Raw genomic sequence first — 27284 nt, 5'->3', positions numbered from 1 at the left:
GCACCAAGTCAGCCATGAAGTGCTTTTTGTTCTTTCCTCCCCTAATTGCCATGCCTCCAAGAAGCTGGTGTAAACATGCCATCGATCACCCGGTGGCGAATCAAACGCTGGCCTTTCAGCCCCGCGCATCGCTGGGAGCCGCAGTAACACACATTCATTTCCGGTGCAGGCAGCTGCCCGGGAGAGGCGTGTGTTTGAACTGTGTGGCCTCCCTGTATGATTCAGGAAATGAGTGTGCTCTATCTGTGACAAGCATCGTGTTCACACGGTTTCGGGAGCGGCCAGCACGGTGTGGGGCTCCGCAGGAGTGGCCCTGGGATGCGTACTGACTCTGCTTTCCGTACACTCACTCCTGCCCCAGCCCCACGCCACCCGACCTTGACTTTCATCACACCTGTCACCTGAGAAAGTATGCTTCATCCCTGGTGTGCTAGAAATTTCTGGGTGTAATCTAACCCGAGATTAGGAAACCACAAGTCTTGACAGGGTGATTTTTTTTAAAACAGCAAGGCCTCTTGGTTGATCACCACTCAGCGCCCCTGAAGCTGAAGAGTTGATGCCTACCTTTTGACGACGTTTATTTATTTTTTTTTCAGTGGTAAAATGTGGCCCCACTTCTTCTGGTTGTTATTCAACTTGTATTCATTTCTTGCACATCATCTCTGTTGGACCAGGTTCAAACAAGCTGGGATTGTTGGAGCAGGGGTTTGGTCGGTATGGAGTGTGCATTCTCTTAGATCAAGGCAGGGAATGCCGAAACCAGCCCGGCACCAGCCTCGACGGCAAGCCCGCGCTGAGGTTTTGTTACTTTGCATATGGTTAACCATCTCGGAGGTCGTAAAGGGGGGCCTCTGTCCTCGGGTGCAGCAGCTGGGTTTACACAGTATTTCCAGATTGTTTATTTTGACCCGGAGCCAGGGCTACATCGTTTTTCCATTATGCATGTTGGACAGATGAAGAGCGGTGGGAAGGGGGCCTTCATGGGGCAGGTCTGTGATTTCCTTTTTATTTACACTAAAGGGACTTTTAAGGGTTCTGAAAACGATGAACCAGTCCAAATATAAGGTCAATGCAGCAGAGGTAGAAGGAGCCACCACTTTTGTGAAAATGTCCAGATCTTGGGCAGTAAAGAAACTTTGTCCATGGCCTCTACTTGAGGCCAAGTTGGGGGGCATCGTGCTTGTCACTGCTCAGTCTTGCATACCAACGGGCTACGGGTAAATGATATTTATCACCACATTCAAGGGTTAAATTCCCAGGATTTGCTTGGGAGGGGCAAGGAGTTAGGAACCAGAGCCTGCACGCCGTCCACTGGCACATGCATTCCGTGCAGACGGGTGTGCCTGGTGCTGGGCGAAGCTGTGTTCCCAAGGGGGCCGTAGGACTCTTCCTTTGCAGTCCTTTTCCTGGGGCTTCTCCCCATGTCCTTCCCTAAGTCCTTCCACCAGGGAGCCTTCAGACTGGCCAAGGAACCACGGTTTAAATTTTATCCACAGCAAAGCCCTTTGCACATGGGTCTAGTGCATGTGATCTGAATGAATGTACTTCTTCGTGAAACATTTTCTCTTGCTAATGGAGAAACAGCATTTAAAAAACACCAAAAACGATGGCAAATTAAGTAATTGGACAGTATTATTAGGGCATGCGGATATCTTTGTGCCCAAACAATGTTTGGATTTCTTTAGTTACTGGCTGCAGTAAATAGCCCACGTGACATACATCCCGCAGCTACCAGATCGCAGTGAATATTATGTCTTTCTACTCAGGTATTTATGTTTGTGGCAAATATCCCCTATCACAGTATTTCTTTTTTTTTAAATATATTTTATTAATTTTTTACAGAGAGGAAGGGAGAGGGATAGAGAGTTAGAAACATTGATGAGAGAGAAACATCAATCAGCTGCCTCCTACACACCCCCTACTGGGGATGTGCCTGCAACCAAGGTACATGCCCTTGACCGGAATCGAACCCGGGACCTTTCAGTCCGCAGGCCAACGCTCTATACACTGAGCCAAACCAGTTTCGGCTATCACAGTATTTCTTAAGCTTTGCTGAGTACGTGTAAGTGACCTGTCGCCATAACACAGTGTTCTCCAATGAAATGGCTAAGAAAAGCAAGTACCACTACCTGTCCTGAGCAACCTGTGACCCTGAACTCCTGTATCAGCTTATCCTAAAGAAATTTAATTACACAAAATGGAAAGTTTGCTTAGGAAGGACCCTCAACTATGAAAATAATTTAGCAAAAGCAAAATATGTATAGACATCACCAAAAGTTGCCCTTTACATTAATCCAGTCTTACAGATGGATTTAACATACAGGTTTCAAATTAACAAACCTTTACGGAGGGTTATGTGCCAGGAGGTTAGGTGCTGGGGAGCTAAAAATGAATAAAGACACAGCCCCTTTCAGTTTGAAAACATTTTTGCTGGCTTGCAGGTTTTTCACCAGATCCTCCCAGACGTACCAAAGCATTCCCCCTGACTTAGAACACTCAGCCCTTCTTTTTAGCCGACCCCCTTAATGCCAGAATATACACAGGGAAGGGAGAAGTGGGTGGTTATAGATTTCCACTCGATTTGTAGCAAAAAGGTGCTAGACTGGGAATCAGATCACCCACTTTCTAGGCTTAGGACTGTAACTTGCTGGTCATACAACCTTAAGCCAGTCTGTGACCTCTCAAACTCTGGATATCTGTAGGTAAAATGGGTTGCTGTGAGGACTGCGTGAGATAAGCAGGGTGTGTGTGAAAATACATTAATCCAGGGAGCTCTATGCAAATGCAGGGGATGCTATTCTAATGGAAGGGGTTAGGGGGACTTGAGCTGTTTAGACCACTATCTATTAAACTTCAATAATGCAGAAAGCTGACCCAACTCAGCTTTATTTTTGTTTTTTTGTTTTTTTTCCCCTACAAGCATTGGGTAACTAAATACAATTTTTTTTTTATGTTATTAGGGTCAGAGGTATAAAAAGGATCCCCATTCTGGGCCCCAGTGGCTCTGCGGGGTCTCTGCCACTGCTCTGCAGGGAGAGCACAGAGCCTTGAAGAAGCTGTCCCCACACAGTCCTTACTCTACAGCTGACTTTGGACATGTCCATATGGAAAAACAATCTTTATTTTGCTATTCAAATAGAAAGATCAGAGGTTGTGTTTTTGTTTTTTGTTTGCTTTCCCTTCTGATCATTTCACAACTCAAAACCAGTGCCTACTTTGAGGAAATTTTCTACAATTTTCATGAAAATAATTAAGGATATTCTCTGGCCAATCCCTAATGGTAAATAAGAAAACTGGGGGGGGGGGGGGGGGGGGATCAAAAGTATCCTGAAACCACAGTTTCTCTTTACCAAAATGTGCTTATTAATTAAAGACCAGGGGCAGAAGCACCTGACATGGCCAACGCTCTCACTCCAAACAGGCAACTGAACCCCAAAACTAAACACTGCAATTTATAGACCCCAGTGGGAGCTGAAAAATCCCAAATGTGAGGGTAGACCCCACATTCATGAGTCTCTTGGGAATTTTCTATTAAGAACCTTCAGATATTACCTTTGTCCCCACTCGGCTGTGTCTGCACCTCGTGGACACAGCCAAGCCTTCTTTGGGTCTGATAACACTCTCTTCCTTCTGTTAGTTTGTTTCATTCACTCAATGAGCATGCACAGAGGGTGCCGTGTTTGCCCAGGTGCTAAGCTGTGGAAGCACAAAGATGAATGGGGTATGAGCCCCGTCCTGAGCAGTCTCAGCATAGCAAGTTTCTATAAGAGAACAGCTGGATGAAACTGGTGGGGATGTTGGGGAAAACATCCAGGGAAAAAATTTCAGAAGTTTGATAATGCTTCTGAGGCCTCCTAACAATTTTCTTTCTTTTGGTTGAAATGTGTAAACCTGTCCTATCCTCTCAGACTTACACACACAACAGACCTTACATGATCAAATAGTCAAATAGTAGTTATAAAAGACCCAATGCCATGCAGAGTATTTAAGACAAGCCCATTGAATTTGGTATCCCCACTAGGGATTTCTGATCAAGGAGAGGAAATGTTGTTGCCATCAAACCAGCTGGAGTGAAATGCCCTATCTGCTCCATGGTTGCTATGTTGTAAAGAGGAATTGCCCCCATATACCATGAGCCCCATCCAACCATAAGCAGCACGAAGGGTAAAGAGCTTGGGCTCAGTAGTCAGACTGTTTCAGACCCGATTTCTGGCTTCTCCACATATCAGCTGTGTGACCTTGGGCAGGTTACTAAATTCTAGTATCACATCTGTAAAATGGTGATAATAAGAGAACCCACCTCATCGGGGAGTTTTCTGAGGATTAAATGCATGTTAGCTATCTCACAGTCCTCAAAAATACTTTTGATGCTGAAGATAATGTTCCAGTCACTGCATATAACTTCTGTGTCAGCACAGAAAAGTTATTGAATAAATGTTTGCAGGGGATAAAAAAAGGAAGGTGACATTGGACACACGAGTGAGGTCTAATTAATTTTGACACCCAGCACTTACTTCTTAAATTTATGAAACCCAGAATTTCAAAACCTTTAGAGCAGAAACATAAAACTCAGATTTATGTGGCAGCCAGGCAGGTAACATAAAAGAATGAACTGACATTTGGAGTCGGAGACAGAATGGAGAGAGCTGGCCTCTCTCAGGGGGACAGCCATACTCAGCTCCAGAAGAATATTGCCTCACTTTGAGAGAAGCCAGAAATCCAGATTTCCATGTGAAATAGACCAAGTCTTACAACAACCAAGTCAAATTCTAAAAAAAATATCACACAGGCCAAATAACACAGTCTGCCAGTCAGATCTCGGGCTGTGTGCTTGCCATCCTGCCTGGCTCTGTATTTGTCTCTTCCTTTGGAAATGTTCACCTGTGGACACAAAAGACATGAGCCCCTTGAACTCTCAGTTCCTGCTCATTTCCAATGATGCTCCTGGGATGAGGGCTTCCCTTCTTGATTGTCACATTCTACCATGCTCACCTACCGAGGGCCACCTCTCTTCTCCAAGGATGCTAATCGTAAGTATAGATTCTTAAAGCATGATTGTTTTGTGGCTGAAATAACAACAGCCTCCAAAAAACCCTAACAACTTCCTGTAGAGCTGCTATTATGGCAATCTGGAGAGAGACTGGTTCCACAGCTCACGTAATTTTGTTTTGTTTGGAGGGAAAGTCTGGCATTTCACAAAAATACTTAGCAATGGAATGACTTTTCCATAGCACTGATTATTGTACAGCAAGACACATAACCATATGTCTTCGAAATGTGACTTGAAAAATTCTCTGCTAACACTACAAGGAAAACTGCCCTCTAGTCTTTCCATATGAAGGGGATCATTTTCTACAGGCTTATGAAAGCTTCACTGGTTAAGACACATATTTAGTGAGTGGAAACCTCAACACGAATGCAAATTCAGGCTCAAATTCCAGCTCTCTCGTTCACTTACTAGCTGTGTGATCTTGGGTAAGTCATTTAATCTCCCAGAGCTTTTATCTCCCCATCTGCAAAAGAGGGCTCATGACCCCTCATAGGGTTATTGGGAATATTAAATAAGATAACATTCAGATGCATATAATCCAAATCCATAATAGGTGTTCACCATCAATCTTGGTTGACTCTGAGTCTCTGCTTCTTCTATTTCTCTTTTATTTTATTTTTTCCATCACCATTCATCCCCTCTATGCCCTCTTCTACCCCCACCCAACAGCACTCCTATTTTAGACCATGACATAGCCCTCTGGCAATATCATTAACCTTCCTATTAAATGTGTCAGCTCTGTGAAAAACAAAAGGACAGAAAAGCTATAATTATTTTATATAAACTTTTGGTTTTGTGTCCACAGTGGTATGAAAACTGAAGGGTGGAGGAGTGGATGATATCACTCAGAGAATAAAGAAGGGAGAAGGGAGAAAGACTAAACTAGAATCCTGGGAAGTACTGGCATTTGAAGGATTGGCAGGAAAAGAGGACTGAATGTAGAGAACGGAAGGGGGACAATCAGAAGGAGACCAGGACAACCAGGGAAATGCTATTACAGATGCCAGAGACGAGCTGGTTTCAAGATGGAGCCTGTGGCCAACAGTGTTGTGATGTCATGCTAAGAAGCGATGGAAGGCATGAGAAATGCTCACCGGATTATCAGCAAGGAAGCAAGAGTAATTTGAATGGGGTATTGAGGGAACATAAACCAGGTTTTGATGAGTTCAGTCATGTGTATAAGTTGAAATTTTATGGTAACAAATTTAGACAATTCTTTAAGAAGTTTGTTTGTGATGGAGCAAAGAAAACGAAGATAAAATAAGAAAGGGGACATGGAGACCAGGATTTTATTTAAGACTAGAGTCCCGGTGCATGAAAATTGTGCACTCAAGGGGGTCCCTCAGCCCGGCCTGCACCCTCTTGCAGTCTGAAAGCGCTCCGGGGATGTCTGGGGAGCAGACCTAAGCTGTTAGTCGGACATCCTTAGTGCTGCTACAGAGGCAGGAGAGGCTCCTGCCACTACTGCTGCGGCTTCTGGCTGAGCCGTGCTCCCCCTGTGGTAGTGCACTGACCACAGGGGGCAGCTCCTGCATTGAGTGTCTTCCCCCTGGTGGTCAGTGTGCATCATAGCAACCAGTCATTCCACCATTCGGTCGATTTGCATATTAGCCTTTTATTATATAGGAAGGGAGAGACTTGAGCACATCTGAATTTTGGTGGAATATATTTTAAAATCCCAGCAATCTTTATTTTTTCTGGTGTGAGAAAAAAGAACCCCACACAATTTAGAGTGCTCCAAGAGGGATTATAGAAATATGGAAATGAGTAAATTATTTTTCTTGTGCTTCTCAATGTTTAACTTAAAACTTTTTGTGCCTTGTCTGTCTTTAATATAACATTTTTAAACTCTGGATTTAAAAAACACAAAGGGGGTGTCTATATTTAAAGCCTATGAACATGTTTTGCCTCCGATTAGCTATAGTTAATACCTATAGCAGAGAAGACAGACATTATAAAATGTTCTATCACAAACCTATTTTAGGAAAGACTATGCCAAGTTCTTTAACAACAATTCTAGAACTGATATATCAAAATGTGTTATGCCTTTTAAGAGACTCCATTTGAAAAGCAATATCCTTATTTCAATGAGGCCATTACTACTCTGATAAATTTTTAAAAATTCCTTCTTTAGCACTTCTATTGGAAGTTTCAGAAAGTATCCCAGATATCCTCAAAAATGACAAGTTTTGCCCTGTTGCATAAATGTGATTTTGGAAACAGGCATTTGGAGCCATAATCACTAAATAATGTGCCTATCAAATTTGATGACAAAAGTTTTAAATAAAATAAGATGATAAAAGAAAATATCATGGCAAATCTATATGTTCTTGGGTTTGCAATGATTTCTTAAATATAACATCAAAGTATAGGTAACAAAAGAAAAAGTAGATGAATTGGTCTTACTTAAAGTAAAATTTTTTGTGCATCAAAGAAAACTATCAATAGGTTAAAGAGAGCCTACAAAATCAGAAAAGGTATTTGCAAATCTGATATATATGTAGAATGTCCAGAATATGTAAAAAAAAAACTCCTATAACTCAATAAAAAATTAAATAATCCAGTTCAAAAAAGGCAAAGAACTTGAATAGACATTTCTCCAAAGAAGATATATAAATGGCCAACAAGCACATGAAAACATGTTCTGCACTATTAGTCATTAGTGAAATGAAAAATCAAAACCACAATGAGATACCACTCCACACTTACTAAGATGGCTATAATTTTTTTAGAAAATGGAAACTGACTATTGTAGACGAGGATTTGGAGAAATTGGAATCTTCATATAATGTAGAGTGGTTCAGCCACTGAGAAAAACAGTTTGATAGTTCCTCAAAAAGTTAAACAGAATTACCATATGAGCCAGCAATTCCACGCCTAAGTATATCCCCAAAAGAACTGAAAATAGGGACTCAAACAAATACTCGTACACAAATGATCATAGCACCACTTTTCACAATAATGAAAAGGTAGAAAAAACCCGAGTGTCCATCAATGGGTAAATGGGTAAATAAATTGTGGTGTAACTAACCATACAATGGAATATTGTTCAGCCATAAAAAAGCATGGAGTACTGATGCATGCAACAACATGGATGAATCTTGAAAACATTATGTTAGGTGAAAAAGCCAGACACAAAAGGGCAAATATTGTATGATTCCACTTATATGAGGTACCTAGAATAAGAAAATTCATAGGCAGAATGAGGAGCAGGTAGAGGAGGGGGACGGGGAGTTACTGTGTGGAGTGATGAAAGAATGTGGCAATACTGGGGACAGTGGCACAGCATTCTGAATATAATTAATGCCACCAATATGTCCACTTTAAAATGGTTAAAATTTTGATAAATATAACATATATATATATAACATGTTATTCAGCATCAATATAAAGTTAAACAAATTTTAGTTATATATTTTACCACTATAAAAAAATAACCATTGAAAATGTACAATTGCATTTAAGGAATCTTAACAGTCTTTCCTTGACAGATGCCTTTGGAGTACTAAAATGCAAGTTAAATTATCATTCATAGTTGTCAATATTTTAAGATAAAAAGACCAAGATGATTAGAAAGTGGTGAGACAGCTTTTGTCTGTGCTTCCTTCTGAAAGCAACACCCTTTCCAGGTATAACAGGAAATAAAAGATGAAAAATGGGTAGATTTTTGCTGTTCAAAGAATGTATAACTTGAGTTAACAATTGAATTGTGGTCAAATTGCATAGCTCATGAAAAGGATGTTAGTTTCTGTTCAGTCCACTAATGTTGATATTAACCCCTAGAATATGGTGAAATCTTTCCAAATATTGTTGGAAACGCATTTCCCTTCTATTCCTTGACTGTTGAGTTTCTTTCTTTCGGGGCTGCCAGGATTATGCAGGTCACAAGGCCTCACCATTATTCCTTTTAAGCTAAAGCATCACAGACGATTGTTCATGTGCTACTTGGTTCTTTTGCAGAGCATAGGAAACTTGGGAACATGACTGTGACCGTGAGAAAGACTGTCCCCTCTCCCGAGGCCGTGCAGATTCTCTACCAGCGAATGAGGTACGAGTACGAGTTCTACCACTACGTCAAAGAGCAGTTCCACCTGCTGAAGCGCAAGTTCGGACTGAAGTCGCAGGTCAGCAAGCCCCCTCTGAGACCCCAGTTCTTCATCCCATCTCCGCTGGAAACCGAGGAGCCCATTGGCGACGAGGAACAGGATGACGAGAAGTGGCTCGAAGATATTTATAAGAGGTGATGCTGCCAGCCCTGTGTTGCTTCCAATGGCTTTATCTCCCTTTTCCAGAAAGATTTGTTGTTGTTTGGGGAGGAAAATCCTTGAAGGGACTAAATTAATGCTCGGCTGCATTAAAAAGAACAAAACATTCCCACAGGTTGGGGGTCATTGGGAGATGCCCGGTTTTGCGGGTTTTATTTGTTTAATTTTATTCTGTGTTTTTCTGGCTCCTGGGGTCCTTCCCAGTTACGCTATGATGACTCCATCACAAGGCATCTCATCATAAAATAGCTTTTTCCCTCTAGTTCAATGAGAGAAGGGGGGAAATATAGCCCATAGGCCAATAACTTATCATTTGTAAGAGGAGTTGTAGAAATATTACCTCAGTGGTAGGAAACATCCAGACTTGTATATTTCGCTAGAAATACAAAACCACTTCAGAGACCAGGGAATCCACTCCAGAAGGACCTAAGAGGAGAAGGTAGGACAGATCAGGACATCAAAAGAGAGGATGCCCCTGGGTTAGTGGTCTCTGCCCACATGGGCAGGATTCTGCCTCTGGTCCATCTCAGGAGACACTTTTCATCAAGAGCAGCGTACTTGTTATCTCTGAAGGGGACAGTCAGCTCGTGCCACACCCCCAACCAGTATCTCTCAAGGTCAAAGTGCATGGCAAGTTCCATTCAGACATTCCATGTCCAAGCACCGTTCTGACAGATTTCAAAGTAGCATGGCAGGGACAAGAATTTATTTGCTGAGTAAGGAGGAGTGCAGGCAAGACAAATTATCCCTGGAGGTCATGTGGCATAGGAAAATGGTACAGTCCTGCCTTTGCCCCCAATAGGAACTGAATTTCTCGCCAGCATTGTTTTAACTGCATACCCAGGAACCAGTTTGCCTCTGACATTTAACCCGTAGTAGAAGTTCTAAGCCTGACCACAGGCAATGCACAATCTATCAGGCACACCCCTGGCCAGGGGGGTCCCGGAGTAGCTGGTATCTTTCACCTTCTAGTCCCTTAAGAGGTGCCTGTTTTTGGTAAAAAGGGGTCCCGAGTTGTGTGCAGGCGGCAGGGAAACTATGGTCCCATTTCTTTTGGAAGCAGCTCACTGCTGAGAACCCTCCTAGGATAGCAAGAAGAGGAGAAGCAAGAGCTTCTGGGTAAGAGACTGCTTGGCCAGTTTTATGAGTAGGTGTCTGCTCTTCAAGTGATCTGAGTAAATGTCGGGCAGTGTCGTGTCTCCAAAATATCTCCTCCCCATCCCACTCCCATCACCTGCCAGCTATCCATGAGGCCTGGGTTCAGTCATTAGAAGAAACCTGTGTCTTAGATTCTGAAATGTTTTCGTCTTTAACTGCCCCTCCACCACTGAAAAACCCGTGTACTCCTGGGCTGAGGTGCAGGGGTACAGGTGGTGGTGGCGGGCAGGCACATGCCACAAATTTGTCTCCTTCACTTTTTCTCCCCTAGAGCCAGCCCTTCAGGAGCACTAGCAGATTGTGAGTTGGGAACAGTTAATAGTAAATAAGACTCTGACTTTACACAAGCTCCACATTTTCTACCTTTCAGAAACTAACAAGTCTCTCTAGAATTTTTTTTTTATTGTGTTCACTAAAATTGGACGGTTGCCAAGATATAAAGCAAGTCATTTGGAACCTGTCAAGTGTGCACTAAAGCTACTTTATCATGAGATGCATTAAGAAGGCTCCACCCGCAGGAGTCCAGTGAAGGCTGGGACCGCAGAGGCACAAAGTCCAGCATTTGGCCACTCGTGGGCCTCCTTTCGGCTTCAGAGAACCGGGGCAGCGAAGTGATTAAGGGGAATGTAGAACTGCGGTCAATTCTAAGAGAAGAGGAAGTAGCCTTTGTCCCGTTTAGAGAGACCAGGGCCCTACCATTAGATATACTTTAAAAAGCAACCCGAAGAATAGTTAATGCTATTCAAAAGAAGAACAAGAACGCCGCCTGGTACATTGTGAGCCATTTCTATGAAACTGCATAGAGAGAATGATAATTAGTTTACACACTGTGCCATCTCACCATCTGAAAATACAGTTGAGTTGGCTGAGAGTTCTCTGCTCTTGTCAGGACAGTGGGACAATTGGCCATTTGACAAACGTATCTCTGAGTTCAAGTTCACAGGAGCACTTCTGCCTGTGTGTTCAAAGGCATTGTCAGCAGTGATCATTACAGCATCACAACAAAAGATGCTGATTGACCGACTTGCAGGGCCTTAATGTTATTTTGTCGCAAACAAACAGCCTTTAGGTCCGTAAAGTCAAAGCACTTCATCAGTATATTTGGCACACATGACAATATTTCTTTGGCCCTGAGCCCAACACAGTTTGTACTTCATGAAATATATTGTACATTTTACATAGTTTAATTTAAAAAATACATTTTAAGCTGGTTGATCTTTGACTGCCTTATTTATTATAACCTTTCAGCACATTCCAAGGTTTTAGTTACTCAGGAAGGAGTTAATTAAAATGATTTTATTTTGGTCTGATGGATGTTTTTTAAAAGGAAAATTATTATTATGAACCTGCAGCCTACTTTCCTTGAGTGCCGTAAAAGTGCTTGTAAATCTTTTTTTTTTTTAAAGAAGAATGAAAAAAATGGTGTTTGACATTGATGGAAACTGAAAAATATATATGGGACTGAAACATGAGCTGAGCTGAAATAAAAGCAATCTGTGTTTGAGATGAAGTATTCCTTAAGTTATTCATTACCCATGTAAATAAATGAATATAAATAAGTGGAAATTTTTTTCATTCTGTGGATACCTGGAATAAAAGTGCCTGCCATTCCTCAGCCTCTTTTATTGGCCAAGCTTTTTTCTTCAAGATGTCATTTTTTAGAAAGATGTATTTTTAAAAATCTGTAAACTGTCATTCTTACCATTAGATGACACCAAAAAAAAAAAAAAAAAAAACTGGCCGAAAAAATTAAGCTAGTTGTTCATTCATCTCATTGTGTATATAAATCACTAAACAGCTGCTGACTTGATTGCTGTGCCCGCCAGTTGGTTAAATGTCAACCTCTGAGCAAGTTGGCGATGACTGGGAAAGCAGGGATGTGCCACCTGCTGATCTCTTTCTCAGATGTGTGGAGCCTCAAAAGCTGATGATCCTAACCTCCCAAGCGAGGTGTTTTGATCCAGAAATGCTATCCCTGAGCAAGTTCACTGCTGCATCAAAGGGAGCTTACAGAGAGAGAAATCCCCCTGCTTTCTAGATACTGAATTCCAACTACATTCCAAATACACGTGACTACTTTGTAGATGAAAAGAATAGAAATCTTGGTACTAAATGAAAGAGAAATCCGTTTTGGTCATCACATGCTTTACTTCAAGAATCTCTGAGAGTCTTAAACCACAAAATGATGCCTGGTTACCTTTCTTTATCACTCAGTTTGTTGTTCTGTAGCCCAGTCATGTGATGTTTGACTCTGCATGAACTTTAGAGGCAAAAGTACTAAACAAAACCTGGACTACACCCCCTCTGGAGTTGCTTGTTTGGTCTGAAGTTCTTTATAAATTGTCCTGTTACCTGTGGGTTGGTCCAGTGAACTATTTGGCTTTAGATTCATTTTACAGATGTTGGCAGTATTTCGTAAAAGGCAAAATGATGAGCCACAGCCATTCAGAAAAATTGTTCCGTGGATCAAAATTGTGAAATTCTCTTCAAGTAAAAAGAAAGAGGATTCATTTTACTAAAATGATTTACTTCACATCTGATGACAAAGAAACCGATTTTTTTTAAGTATTTTGAACATTCTGCAAAAGGAAAGACTATTTTAGCTAAAGTCAAGATGAAGAGTCTGTTAGGAAACACATGGAACTTCTTTCATTGCGGTGTGACCCTGTGTATTAGTTTATGGGAGCTGTCATTACCAAGTTCCATAAACTGGCTTAAACAATAAACATTTACTTTCTCACGGTTCAGGAGGCATGAAGTCTGAGATCAAAGTGTCAGCAGGCTGATTTCCACTGAGGCCTCTCGCCTTGGCCTGTCCATGGCTGGCTCCTCCCGCTCTCGTCACAAGGACTATTCTCTGCCATGCTCATATCTGTGTCCAAATTTCCTCTTTGTTTTTTAAAAAAAATTTTATTGATTTCAGAGAGGAAGAGAAGGAGAGAGAGACTCATTGACTGGCTGCCTCCTGCATGCCCTACATTGGGAAACAAGCCCACAATCCCGGCATATGCCCTGACCAGGAATGGAACCGTGACCTCCTGGTTCATAGATCAATGCTCAACCACTGAGCCACGCTGGCTGGGCCAAATTTCCTTTTTATAAGGACACCAGTCATACTGGACTAAGGCCCACGCTACAGAGCTCATTTTAACTTGATTACCTCTAAAAGGTCCTATCTTAAAATAACAGCCACATGCTGAGGTACTGGGTCCAACACCTCAACATATGAATTTTGTAGCTTCACAATTCAGCCCATCACACCAAGATCACAGCAGAAAAGTGAGAGCAGAGGAACAAAAATCCAACTAGGAGAAAAGCCAGCCTGAAATCACAGGTCCCTAGAGCTGCTGTGGGGCTCAGCAGTTACCTAGTCCATTCCCTCAGTTACAGAAGAGGGGATCAAGGTCCAGATGGGAGGTGCAAATTCATCACACACTTTTTTTCCATTGAAGGTTTGATTAACTTTTAAGTATCTACCAAATTAAAACTTTAAGAGTTGATATAGTCAGGGTCCATCTACTGTCCTAGAATCTACAGTGACAACGAGGCACAGTCAGCCACACCCAGTGCCACCTGCCACACTGAAGCCCCCCTCCCCCCGTGGCTCTCCTCGGGCTGTTGGCTGTGGGGTCCCCTTCCCCACAGGAGGCCCTATTGGTTTTCAATTGCATAATCCTCAGAGAGAGATGTCAAAATAAATATGTTTTACCCTAGATTTTTCTCCCTCCTGAAAGGACACAGAGAGGTTCTTGTTTCTGGATAAACAGATCAGACCGAGTTTACCCATCTCAGATTGCAGAGTTTTATTTTTCTTAAAGGCAAAATGAAGATTCATGTCCTACTTCCTGTAAGGCATTTCAGATGGACCCATCCCAAAAGAAGAAAGTCATATGCAGCTCGTAAAACGAGGTGAAGTCGAGTGCAGACATGCCCCTGGAAAAGCAGAACTGGGATCGCTGGGCCCGAGGGCTCTCCGGCCTCCTCGCTCACGGACGGTTTCACTCGCTTGAGAATTCCTTTCTGCAGAGGGTGGGCGGGCTTGACTCCCAGCTCCCAGCACTGCTGATTCCCAGGAACACCCAGGCCACAGATGTTCACGGGTCACAGAGCTGTGAACTGACCACTTGTGCATTCTGGATTTCAATGTGTAAACATGGGGATTCCCTTTTCAGAAAGAAAAAAGAAAAGGGGGGAAAAGGAGGGGAAGAAAAGTCACCCTGCAAGGGAAAAATGTGAGCTAAGTTTTTCCTTTTGGAATCTTGGCATGCGAGTTTAGCTATCTTCAATCTGGCTTTCGCCAGACACTGTATGCTTTGAGCAGGCATGGAGCAATCTGCCTCGCATGCGCTGCCAGAACGCTCAGACTTGACCTGTAACACGCTTCTGATTCCAGTCCCGAGCGGAGACGGCCGGAGGACAGGCTGCGTGGTGCAAACGCGGAAGCGACTGAACCGGGAAGCAGAGCGCTTGACTGACTAGGGCAAGGAATATGCACCGGCCAAGTCCCCAAGTTCAAGTCCCAGCTGGTCTGTTTCACTGGGTGCTTGAGTGAATCACTTGACCTCCTCATGCCTGAAGTCAACGCAGCTGGAAAGCCTTAGGAAGAAAATAGGACGTCCATTGAAAACCAAGAGCTGCTTCTGGGATGAAGCTTGTCCCACCCTCCGCCCCCATATGCTAAGAGACTAAAAATCACAATCCTGGGGCTGAAAAATATTCTTTTCTTTTTTCCCCCCCCCACAAAATGCTGTGTCCCAAGCAAGAAAGACTAGCATTACACATAAATCCAGGCCCACTGATGCCACCAATCCCCCGTATCTGCAAGTATTATGCCCAGTGTACCCAGGGTCCATGGGAAACAGCCCTCCTATATTGTGGTGTGACTTAGAGTTATTATCCCATGCCATTATCCTAGGCCCGTGGTCGGCAAACTGCGGCTCGTGAGCCACATGCGGCTCTTTGGCCCCTTGAGTGTGGCTCTTCCACAAAATACCACGGCCTGGGCGAGTCTATTTTGAAGAAGTGGCGTTAGAAGAAGTTTAAGTTTAAAAAATTTGGCTCTCAAAAAAAATTTCAATCGTTGTCCTGTTGATATTTGGCTCTGTTGACTAATGAGTTTGCCGACCACTGTCCTAGACAAACCACTCTGGAGATTCCCACTTTTCTCTAACACTCCACTCGGGAGGAGTTTATCTAACTGTGAGTTACAGAATCCATCTTTACCTCACAGTTTCTACTGAATGCAGGCTTCCTCCGACCTCCTGCAGGTTTTCCTGTGTATCTGTGACTCTGTTCATTATAAGAAGCCTCAACACCCATGCGATTCAGTACAGGTTTGTGTACAAGGAGAAGTCTTAATGAAAGTCCAAAACCTGTACTTTTGGAGTCCTGCTTCCCATTCTCAGAAGCGCCGTCGCTGCGTGGTGGGGGAGGTCTTGCAGTGATGCTGTGGACGGGTATGTGGTCGGCAGGGCCGATCGCTCTGACCCCACTATAGGGTTGAGGCTTTAATATATGGAATTTTAGTGTTTTGCATAAGAAAAGAGTTATGACACTCACCGCAAAGTTCCGTACAGCCACCCTATTTGCTGCTTGCATCAAATTTACTATTTTCTTTCTTCCTTTGGCACACTTTCCTATCTGTTCCCCACCTTTGATGAAAGTGGATGAAATTCTAATCCAGTGCATATGCCCAAAGGATGATTCACCAACCAGGTGTATGAGATAGAGATGGAGAAAAACAGTCATTGTGTTAAACAAGTTTAGAAATGCTACAATTCAAAGTCTATTGTTGCACAGTACTGCGGTATTTGAAGAGCACACTAAGGACTTGGAGGAGTATGGTAGTTAAAAAAATCAGTTTATCTTTGTTGAAGCCCAGGTTTCTCAAAACTATTTGCCACGAAACCCTTGTTAAGACCCGTTAACATCCTGGGGAAAGAGTGTTCTGGAGATTATGCTTTGGAAAACATTGCTTTAATATAAATCACTTTTCCCCATTAGAGCTACTTTCCTTCTGCTCTGTATGGTTCCATGTTTAGTCTTCCAAATGGTCCGTGTATCCTGCTTGATGAAAATATATTTGCAGATGCTTAGCATTTTGTTAAGTATAACATGGGGCAAATAACATTTATAGTAAAATAATTCACAAAGAATCACCCTTCCATTGGGCTTATTCTCCCTAAACACATTCCTCTACCTCATGAGAGAGTAGACACTCGTCTTAAAACATTTTTGTGCTTAATATTACTTGGGTATCTCTAATTAGTTCACTACTTCCATGACAATTGATGCTCAAATCAAATTGGATAAAGGACATCTGCCCCTTTTCTTCCCTGACCTGTGGCGGGTTTTACAGTAGGAGGAGAACAATGGCAGCGTAGGCATCTCGAGTTGTTCAGGTCAGATTGGTGATTGGAGATAATGCTCTGCTTTTGCACACCAGGGTACCTGTGTTGTTCAGTACACTAGGGGGAGCCGTACCCATTACAATTTACTCAACAAATCCCAAGGTCTTTCCAAACCTAACTTCTCTCCCAAACCTGCTTATTTTCCTCCCACGCTTGAGAGTAGTGTGGCCCTGAAGGAAATCGTGGTCCGTGTACTTAAAACACAACATACACACTGTCAATAGATCAGTGAGTTATTATCTTTCCCAGGTTGTGTAACCTACTTTAGTTTTGTTGTTATTATTTTTAAATTACTATAGTATTATTAAAATCATTCTTTATCAGATCACCTTTCCTGAGTGTGTTGTATAGAACATGATTGAAATTCCGATTCGATAATCAAGAGAGGACTCCTGTGTTGATTTGATGGTCATGAAAACCCTCAAGCAATACCACCATGGCAGCTGTAAGGTGAGTGGAAAGTGAGTACATGAAACAAACAAGGAGGTAGGAAGAAGTCAAGAATCGCCTGTTAATCAGGGCGGTCTAAACTAGAAAAAGACTCAGATAACTCTTAGTTCATATTTTCTAACATACAAGAATTCACTAGCACGCATGGGGGCTAAGTATAGAGAAGGTAAGAGCTTAATGATGACTTGAATAAGGAGGTTTCATGTAGGATTTGTCCCACTCCAGAACATGGTATTTGCAGTAACTAGCAGGGCAGATTTAAAGCACAAAGAAGATCACTCTGCCCTCTCAGCAGATTTGCAATAAAGGTATTGCACCCTGTTTGTGTAATGGAAATAAAGGCCCCGTGAAGTTAAATAATGAGCCCATGGTAGTACAGTAAGTGGCAGAGTGAGGAGGCATGTTCAAAAATGCAGAAGACTGGCAAGGGTTTTGAAATAATTTTTTATTTTACTCTAAGGGCAATGAGGCACCCTTAGACATTTCAGAATGAGAGAGGAACACGAGGAAATTATTTTTCTTTTTCTAAATTAATTAGCAGGGGAGCTGATTATTCTCCCTCTGCCCTCCCCTCTCCTGTTCAGTACTCTCTATCTCCTGAGATGCTGATCCTGTGAATGGTATCACTGGATTCCCTACCTATTGCCTCTGCAGTGTGCTTGGCCAGTGGGTGGTGTGCAGAAGACGAACATCTGAATGAATTCTGCCTCAGATTATATAATGAGTGAAGAAATATAGGCAACTCTCTGTCAGTCATTCCCGTGTGCACCTGGGGGATAAGCTGCCATGAGCCTGCAGAAGAAGCAGGCAGAAGCCAGACCTTGAAGATGGCACCATTACGGCCATGACTGATTTTAATCAGTGGAAAATAGTATCCTGCCCAAAGGTGCTCAGTAAATATTTGTTGAGTTGAATGGACCAAAAGGAGCTAAAGAAAATACAGCATTAACTCAAGTATTTCCAGTGACATAAATGAGACAGTGGGTAAGAGAGCCGACTTAGTGGGCAGAGAAGTTCCGTTTGGATGTGTTGAGTCCACCGGGCTTGCTCACCCCTTCCTCTATTTCACCATCCTCAGAGGCAGGGTTCCCAATGGGCATTACATCAATCCTTGCAGCCTTCTACCTGGCCACCAGTGGCTGAGACTGGGTCCCAAATTCCTTCAAGACAACACCAGAGCACTATACAAATGTAACCATTTTCCAGATGTGCTGTGATAGGAACAAAGGTTGGGAAACACAGTTCTAATTTATTGTACCTAAAATATGCTGAGTTTTTGTTTTGATTTATTTTCTCAAACCAAGTCTTCTTTCCAAGTCCCACAATTCCTTTCCTTTTATACTAATCCTTATCTGCCTTTCATGTGAATAATGACAGCAGAGCATTGATTCACTTTCAGTAAGGTGACCTGTTTAATTTTTCTAGGGAACATGGTAGATTAGAAACCTTCCCATCTTAGACTTCTTCAGACCAATTAGGGTGGAGAACATGGCAAAATTGACCTAAAAGCAAATCTTTGACCTCATGCTCATGAGCACAACCTTGAGCAAGCTGGTCCATCATATATCCCAAGAAAAATAGGAATTAGACATTATTTACCATCCTTGTGCTGAAAATCATTAACCTATCCCTTTCACTGAAGTGGTTTAAAGGTAAAAGTTTTCCATAATTATAAATGTTATTTAGTATTGACCAGCTCAACCCTGATCAATATCCAGTCTTGATATTCATCCCCAAAGAGGGTTTTATGTGGAATACTTGTCATTGAAATATAGATATGCTAAAATTAAAATATTTTAAAGTAATATTTTAGAATTCATAAATTAAAAAATTCAAAGGGTAATTTATTTGATTGGATAGTTTAGAAGTCAGAGGTACTATTTTATTTTAGTTGAACATACTAATGCTATACATTTGTACAGTTCCATGTGATGTTTTAAAATGCTGTCATATATGTCATATCAAGCCTGGGTGTAGACAGTTACATGGATTAGGAAGCTGAAGCTCAAAGAGGAAATGGATTTACATGAAGTCACATAGAAGCTGAACTGATTCTAGAATGATCTGATTCCTTGTTCAGAACTTCTTTGTCTAAATTATACCTCTGTAGCCAATTTATAGGAAATAATTTTATTTTTCTTTCATTCACTAGACATGCTTATCACATAATAACTTCAGGTCTCCCCTAGGAGTATTTACAGCATTTGAGCTTTTGGCCTAAGAGTTTGATTAATTATAATAAAAACTAGAGGCTCAATGCACGAAATTTGTGCAAGGGGCTCGGCCCTCGCAGCCCTGGCTTCATCCAGAAGGTAGTCCAGAAGGATGTCCAGAAGGTCGTTCGGCTGTCTGGTCTAATTAGCATATTACACTTTTATTATTATAGATGGTGGCTCTTCATTGGGGGCATTTTTGAAGTTCTAATTCCAGACACAAGCCTTTTACGTGGAGATTCTACAGAGTAAGAGCTATATTTTACCTGGTTTGATCTTTACTACATTCTACATGTCACTTTTAGTGCGAATTTTATTTTCAAGGAAATAAAGAGAAAAATGGCAGTGGGGAGGATTAAGACATACACTTGGTTAAATGGAAATCTAAAAAATGTCCCCTTTTCCCGGTCCTTGCAAATTAGTGTCTAAATCTTGAGGGCAGAGTGTAAAAGTGAGGAAGAAGCAGGCAGCAGCAAAGGAAAAGATGCCAGGGTTCCAGCTTCTTCCTCTCCCCCCAAATACTCCCCTTCATTTCATCCCTGGATTTCCAGACACTTAATCCCATGATGGTCAGGTGAGATAGGAGAGATTCGTGTGTCAGTTGTAACTTGCACTGGAGCTGTTGTAAGCAAATTTATTTTCCTGATTGTGGCCAGGCACTAACTTGAAACCCAGAAGCACTGGGAGGGCAGAGGCAGGTCTCTGCTGGCTTTCTCTATACACAGAGACGAGGCCCCACCAACATTCTCGGATCATGGGGTCTATGGATATTTGACCTTCTATTGCACCCCCTTTTCTTGTCTTCTCTTTCCTTTCTTTTTAAAAATAACATAAAATATATTATTCAAAATTAAGATGATTTTACTTTATTACCCTAAATATGCCTCCACACTCCAGTGAGCTGACAGGATTTATGTTATATTGTGCAAGTGGACATGAATCAAAGAGGAATCTGATTTGAGGAGAGGGAAGGACTTTAAACATAAGCACATGGGAGAAATCACAAAGAAAAAAGTATTCGAGTCTCTGAGGTTTAAAAACAAAACTAAAAGAATCACAATTAAAAGGTTAACAAATGGGGGAAATATTTCTGGCAGAAATGGCAGATAAAAGATGGAAATTGCTATGTAAAGAACTTACGTAAGTCAAAGAAGGAGTAAAGCATGTGCAAAAGGACATGTTAGTTCTCAGAGCCCAGATCTGTAAAAGGCTAAGACCCATGAAAATAATGTCTATCCTCATTGGTAATTCAAGAAATTTGAATGGAACCACTGATGATACTTGAGGGACAAGCATGTTTAAGTGAGTTGATGTCTAGGAGGAGCAGCGAGTGTAGAGAAACACTCCCACTCTGCTCATGGGAATGAAATTGGTACATTTCTGAAAAGTAATTTAGTAATTCATATCAAAACCCCCAATAAAAGAAACACTGAGATTCTCACTAGTTTGAAAGCCCTTCTAAAAGTGCAGATTTCGTAGCTAGATCAAATCCAAAATCTAGAACCATCTATAGACCTCAGGAACATATATAAGTCCATATGACAAGTCTCAGTCTAAAATACTATGATAACAATATGCACCTCCAAGAAATGTAAACATAGCTTTTACTTGAATTAAAGTATGTAGGTTACCCTTTGTTGATTTTTAAAAAAACTATTAGTCTCATTATCTTACTGTCAGCCTGGATATAAACTCAAAACCCTTCCCTCTGCCCTGCCGGCGTGGCTCAGTGTTTGACCATCGACCTATGAACCAGGAGGTCACAGTTCAATTCCCAGTCAGGGTACAGGCCTGAGCGGCAGGCTCGATCCCCATTGCGGGGCATGCAGGAAGCAGCTGATCAATGATTCTCTCTCATCATTGATATTTCTATCTCTCTTTCCCTCTCTCTTCCTCTCTGAAATCAATTAAAAATATAAATAAATAAAAAAACACAACTCTTCCTTCTGGCTATGTCACTCTAACCAGTCTCAGAGGTGGAATTGTCTCCATCATGGCCTGCTTACCACATTATCCTGGGCAGACCATTTCTATACTCAGTAAAAACACACGCTTGCCAATAAAAAAATATAATTTTCCACATTTTCAGTAGGGACATGGATAGGATTGAGTATGAAGTTAGAGCTTTTTGCTTGCATGAGTTATATTTTAATTAAGAAGGTTGTTCTAAAATTTCACTATGTCAAATATTCCTAGAATAATTAAGCCATGTCCAAGTATTTCTAACAACTTTCATTATAGTTAAACACTTGTTGAAATGAAATTGGCTATGGAATTGGCTATCACATGTAAAGTGATTATTCTTATAGACTATCTCTACCAGTTTGCTGAGATTTTCTCTTTAGCGGAGCTCAGATATCTTCAGATTGCCAAATAATTGCAGGGTTACTTTCTAGCTCATTGAGATGGAAAATATATTTGTCTTTCATTCACTTGTGAATTTATTTTCCTGGACACCACAGGCATAAATCAGAGAAGAGACTTGTAATTTGTATGGTCATAATCAGGGTTTGAACAATCCCATTATTGCCTGTTTCTACATAGAGCCAGGAAGACAAGTTCCGCCTTCTAAATGAGCAGAATGATCTAAGGATCTGAACCAAGGATCCTGATTTGTCTCTGCCTTTTGAATTCCCTCTCTCCTGCACAGAGCCAGACACTGACAGCGGGCCACTTACTGTGTCCAGATACATTGTGGATTTCATTTATTTCACTACTTGAGTCAAATTTTTCTCTTGAGTACTTAGAAATATACTTTTGTAATTGTGTGGACTTGTTGGTTTCAAGTGTCAGAAACCCAACTCTAACGAGTTCAGACAAAAAGGGAATTTGTTGGAAGGGTAAAAAGTATAAAATCAAAAGAAGAATTGAAATATGAAGATGCAAGATGGACTAGGGTACAGCTGGACTCGAGGGCAATTGGAACCAGGAACTATTTGGTGTTTCTCCGTCTCTCTTATTACAGACCAGCAGAAAATGTGATACTCACCCCATGTCCACCCCCTGAAGCTTCCAGACCTCACTTGTAGCTTCTATCACCAGGCAGGAACTGGCTCCTTGCTAGTCAGTTCTGGGAAATCTTGGGTTTAGCTGAGTCAGGCTCCCACTCCTGAACCAATCAGAATGCCAGGAGGAAGGTTCTCAGGACATAGATCACATGATCCCAGAGACTGGTAAATATTGTGAATGAATAGCTACCCGAAGGAGAGTCCATGATAGTCTATTTTTAGATTTTCTTTTTAAAGTTTTTCTCATCATTTCCATAATCAATTAAAAAAAAACACACAGCTACTTTTGTGAAAATAAACTAGTGAAAATATCATTTTAAAACTGAAATAATATAACCAAATTCAGCAAGGAAAATTAAAATTAATTGCATTCTCATCACCCAAATATTTAGATTTTAGTTCATATCCTCCCAGTCTTTTCTATAGACATATATTCTTTCTTATATATAGTATATCATTGAGATCATGTTGAATGTAAATTCTATATTCTACTTCCCACTTAAATGTAAAAAGAATACTCTTAATTAATCACATTTTATATGTATGGATCCCTTTAGATCAGGGAATCAATGACACATCAGAAGATCTGTGAACTTCTTGAATTAAAATGCAAAAATCTTGTAGCTATATGCATTTTAGTGTGTATTTCTCTTGGGAAGGGCTCCACGCATAGTTTTACCAGATTCTCAAAGTAGTCTGTGACCAGGAATTATGACATTCAAGTTTTCGAAGCACTTCCACATCTTATATAATAAAAGGCTAATATGCAAATCAACTGAACAGCAGACAACCAGTCACTGACGTGCACTGACCACCAGGGGGCAGATGCTCAATGCAGGATCTGCCCCCCCCCCCCCCCCCCCCCCCCCCCCCCCCGTGGTCAGTGTGCTCCCACAGAAGCCTGGCTCACTGCTGGGAGCTTCTCCCGCCTCCACAGCAGCGCTAAGGATGTCTGACTGCTGGCTTAGGCCTGCTCCCCTGCGAGAGGGCGCAGGTTGGGCTGAGGGACCTCCCCAAGTGCACAAATTTTGTGCACCGGACCTCTAGTAAGTAATAATAGGCTCAGAGCTGCATAATTAATATTCTACTTTCAACTAGTCTCAAGTGACATAAGGTTCATGATACATATCAAACTCTAACTTGCAAATGCATGAATTTGAGTCACCAGTGTTCAAGCCAGACCCTTACTGTGTGGCTGAGCCTCTCCAGTTCCCAGCCTCTCATCTCAATCAAGTTCCCTTCTCCCCACAGGACTAACTGTGTGAATGGTCACAATAGCTTGTTTCTGTGAACTGTGGGGGCTTAGCAGCTAGAGGAAGCTGGCAGCTGCCAGGAGGTGAGCAGGATACTATGGAGAAGAGATTATGAGAGACAATATAGGCTCTGAGGGCCTTGAATTTTGGATATTGATGGTGAATTACAGAGGAACAGATAGAACTGACCAAAACGGCTTAGCAAAACTGAAGCTATTTCACTGCCTGACTTACTAGGGCTCCTGGGCACAGTCAGAGCTTGGCACGGTGACTTCAGAGCAAGATCATTCAAATAATTCAAAACCAAAAGTGAATTTTTCAGGCAAATTATCAAGTTCACCTACACAAATTGCACGAAATAGCCAGCTGTCATTCAATCTCCCCTCCGTGGTGGACGGTATACAACTTGAATGGGTTTTCCCCTTCAGAGCCCCTTGGATAGTGCTCTGGTTAAACTTACTTGATAGTAGCAAACTTCCCTTTTCACTTTGTGCAGCCTGGTTCTACCTCATAGACGTCACATTCTCTGTTCCTAGGCACAGGTTTTTTGTTGTTGTTCTTGTTTTTTAAATGTATTTCTTTATTGATTTCAAAGAGGAAGGGAGAGGGAGAAGGAGATAGAAACATCAAAGATGGGAGAGAATCATTGATGGGCTGCCTCCGGTGTGCCCCCTACTGGGGATCAAGCCTACAACCCGGGCATGTGCCCTTGGCCAGAATCGAACCTGGGACCCTTCAGTCCGCAGGCTGACGCTCTATCCACTGAGCCAAACTGGCTAGGCCTAGGCACACGTTTTTATCTTAATCTTTGTTTTCCCACTCAGCGATGGTGTTCCACTGGGACACCCCTTGGCGCTGCACAAGCACTTTAAGCACAGTGGAAACTCCTGGCTCCGCCATCTGGGTCAGCCCAGGGACCCCAGGAGCGGGAGCAAACCCAAGCTGCCACGTCAATGGCACGTTCTCAGGTGAAGCCAGCATCTCTCCATCTGCTCTGTGTCCTCGATGCCTCCACTCTTTCAGATCCATTCGCTGATTTGTCGTATTTTTAGGGGTCCATCACAAATAATCAATTCCCTCAAATGTGAAGATCCATTTCTCCATTACAAAATTCTTTTAAGCTTCTCAAGGTGAAACACACTCTGTTTCTTACTTTTACTTAGTTATTTTAAGGGGTGCTCCATGGATACTGAACTTAAACATTAAAAAAAAGAAAAAATTGAAGAGAGAAAAATCATTCAATATGGGCATGTTACTCGGAAAGAACCAAGCAGGTAGGTCTAATAAATCAGGCTTTTCCTCTGCTCCGTGGTGTGTGGAATGATTTACTATGTCCATAAAGGAAATTAAAGGACTTCACCTAAGAGACACCCCAGAGGCCCAAAGCTGGGATGGTGCAGACAGAGCTGTTTGAAGACATGGCTCTGAGGCTCAGGAAGTGGACGGTTCGCAGCTGCCCTGAGCCCACGGGTGACTGTGTTCAAAAGAACGGAGGAGGACCGCTTCTAGGCCTTTGGGCTGAGATCAAGGGTAGCATCGAAAGAAGAGCAGTCCCCAGCAGCTCTGTCCCACGGCTGGTTAACGGGTGGAATGTAAAGTCAGCAGCGGGGAGGGTGCTGACCAAGCTGCAGACTTCTCAGCCTGCCCCATTTTCAGGGCTTCCTTCCAGTGTACGGGGGGCTGCCGTACCTAATACGGCTCAATACTCTTTCCTACTGTTTGCAAACATCCTTAGGATACTTGAAATAGAAATACCGGTACATATATATATATATATATATATATATATATATATATATATATATATATATATAGAGAGAGAGAGAGAGAGAGAGAGAGAGAGAGAGAGGTGGGCTTCACCAGACAAAGAAAATAACAGCATAAAACAGAATAAAAGTGGTTTCTGAAGAATGTGAACTGATTTGCACATTCTATCGATTCAGAAAACCTAGACATACATAGAATCCAGAAAGGAAAATAGAAATCCTAAGGGAATAAGAGGCTGCAGCTTACAGGAGAGGTGACCTTTTACTAAGGTGTCCCTAGAAGTCCTATTTAAAGTTTATCATTGAGCTTGAACCAAATATGCCATGTCAATGGATCCTAAAACCAATTTTCTGCATGTTCCTAGGCCGTGGCTGTGGCCCCGAACCCAGAGCTGTGCTGTTCCTAAACCAGGAAGAGTTACTTCATATAAAGCAGAGGCCCCAGACTTTTGGAATTTATGGACCAAGAAAAAATTTTAATGGAAACATGGAACCAAAATCAAATTGTCGGGTTTGCTTTTTTTTCCCCTTAGTCGAGTAAAAGCAAGAAGAAGGAGACAGAGGAGAAGAAAATGAAAAAGCAAACCAACATTGAGAAAAGCATTTCAGAATATCCCAGAGAGGAGGGGTAGGGAACTATCTACCATCACTATGATTTTGAGAAAAGAATGCACAGTTTAACACCAAAAAACTGAGAACACAGTCTCCAAATTAAAAAGACATGAATTTATATTTTTGAAAAAAGTCACTCATTTTTATCTTCTCCCAGGCAGGCTTTGGAGCCAGTGGGTAGAGGAGTGTAGACTATGGGCTTTGCCACAGCAACGCAGGGGTTCGAATACCAACTCCACCACCTGCTCACTGACCAGCGCAGGCTGCTGCTTCAAGTCCCCGGGACTCTGTGCTCTTCTGTGAGGCAGGGATGCTCACTCAGGGACAGCGTGAGAAAGGTCCCACCCCCAACATGAAGCTGCCCCTCTTTTGGACCACAAACCCCCTCGGCCCAGGTTTTGTGGGATCTTATCTTCTTCCCTTGTTAGAGAGTCTCATTCAAACCGGATCTCACCTGACTAAGGATGATTCCTAAAGAGATACTTAGGTGGGGGTGGGTGCAGGCTCTGGGTCCTGCCCATCCCAGAATTTCCTGGGCCAGTGCTGGAAGCCCCTGACAGCTGCTAGGAAACACATCATTTTGATTTAGAATGAAATTGATTTGTTTGTCAACCATAAAGACAGATGGAGTAAGTATTAAAAAAAAAAAATAGAGGATTTGGCCATGACTGCTTCTTGCATTCGCTAGACCTTCTAGCGGTAAGATTTACATCGCAGTGGAACACATGGCTGTGAAATGCAGAGAGAGCTAGGTGTGATCCTCCTCCTCCCTGCTTCCCGCCTGCAGACAAATGGCATGCAGATTTTAAAGGGGAAAGCTAGGGCTCTGGATTTGAGAGTCAGATGTTAAGGGCAAAATGGCTTAGCCTCCTCCCTGGGATATTCTGAAATGCTGTTCTCAATGCTGGTTTGCTCAGGATTAGAACTGAACCCTGTAGCTGCCTCACCGAAGAGGAAAACAGTGCCGAGAACAAAGGCCCGCCCCAGGGTGGCCTTGGGGAAAGAAAGCTCCCTGGACCAGCCGTCAGGAGAACTGTGCTCTGAACCGGGGCTTTCTTGTTCATCTCTCTTTGTGCCTCAGTTTCCCAATGGGAAGATA

General features: G+C 42.2%; 1 protein-coding gene across 1 annotated transcript in view; it reads left to right on the top strand.

The window, feature by feature from the left end:
- UST (uronyl 2-sulfotransferase) overlaps positions 1 to 26053 on the top strand; it is a gene marked incomplete at both ends in the record, with an annotated part of 166170 nt that extends 140117 nt beyond the window's left edge. Inside the window, 2 exons of the mRNA XM_079781154.1 lie at positions 9011 to 9290; positions 25939 to 26053. Coding sequence (XP_079637280.1) covers positions 9011 to 9290; positions 25939 to 26053 — 395 coding nt within the window. The remainder of the gene's footprint in view (positions 1 to 9010; positions 9291 to 25938) is intronic.
- Positions 26054 to 27284: the final 1231 nt, after the last annotated feature.

Source organism: Cnephaeus nilssonii, assembly GCF_951640355.1.
Source record: "Cnephaeus nilssonii genome assembly, chromosome: 9".
Taxonomy (NCBI): domain Eukaryota; kingdom Metazoa; phylum Chordata; class Mammalia; order Chiroptera; family Vespertilionidae; genus Cnephaeus; species Cnephaeus nilssonii.
Note: the sequence above shows the minus strand (reverse complement) of the source record. Positions and strands in the feature narration are given on the sequence as shown.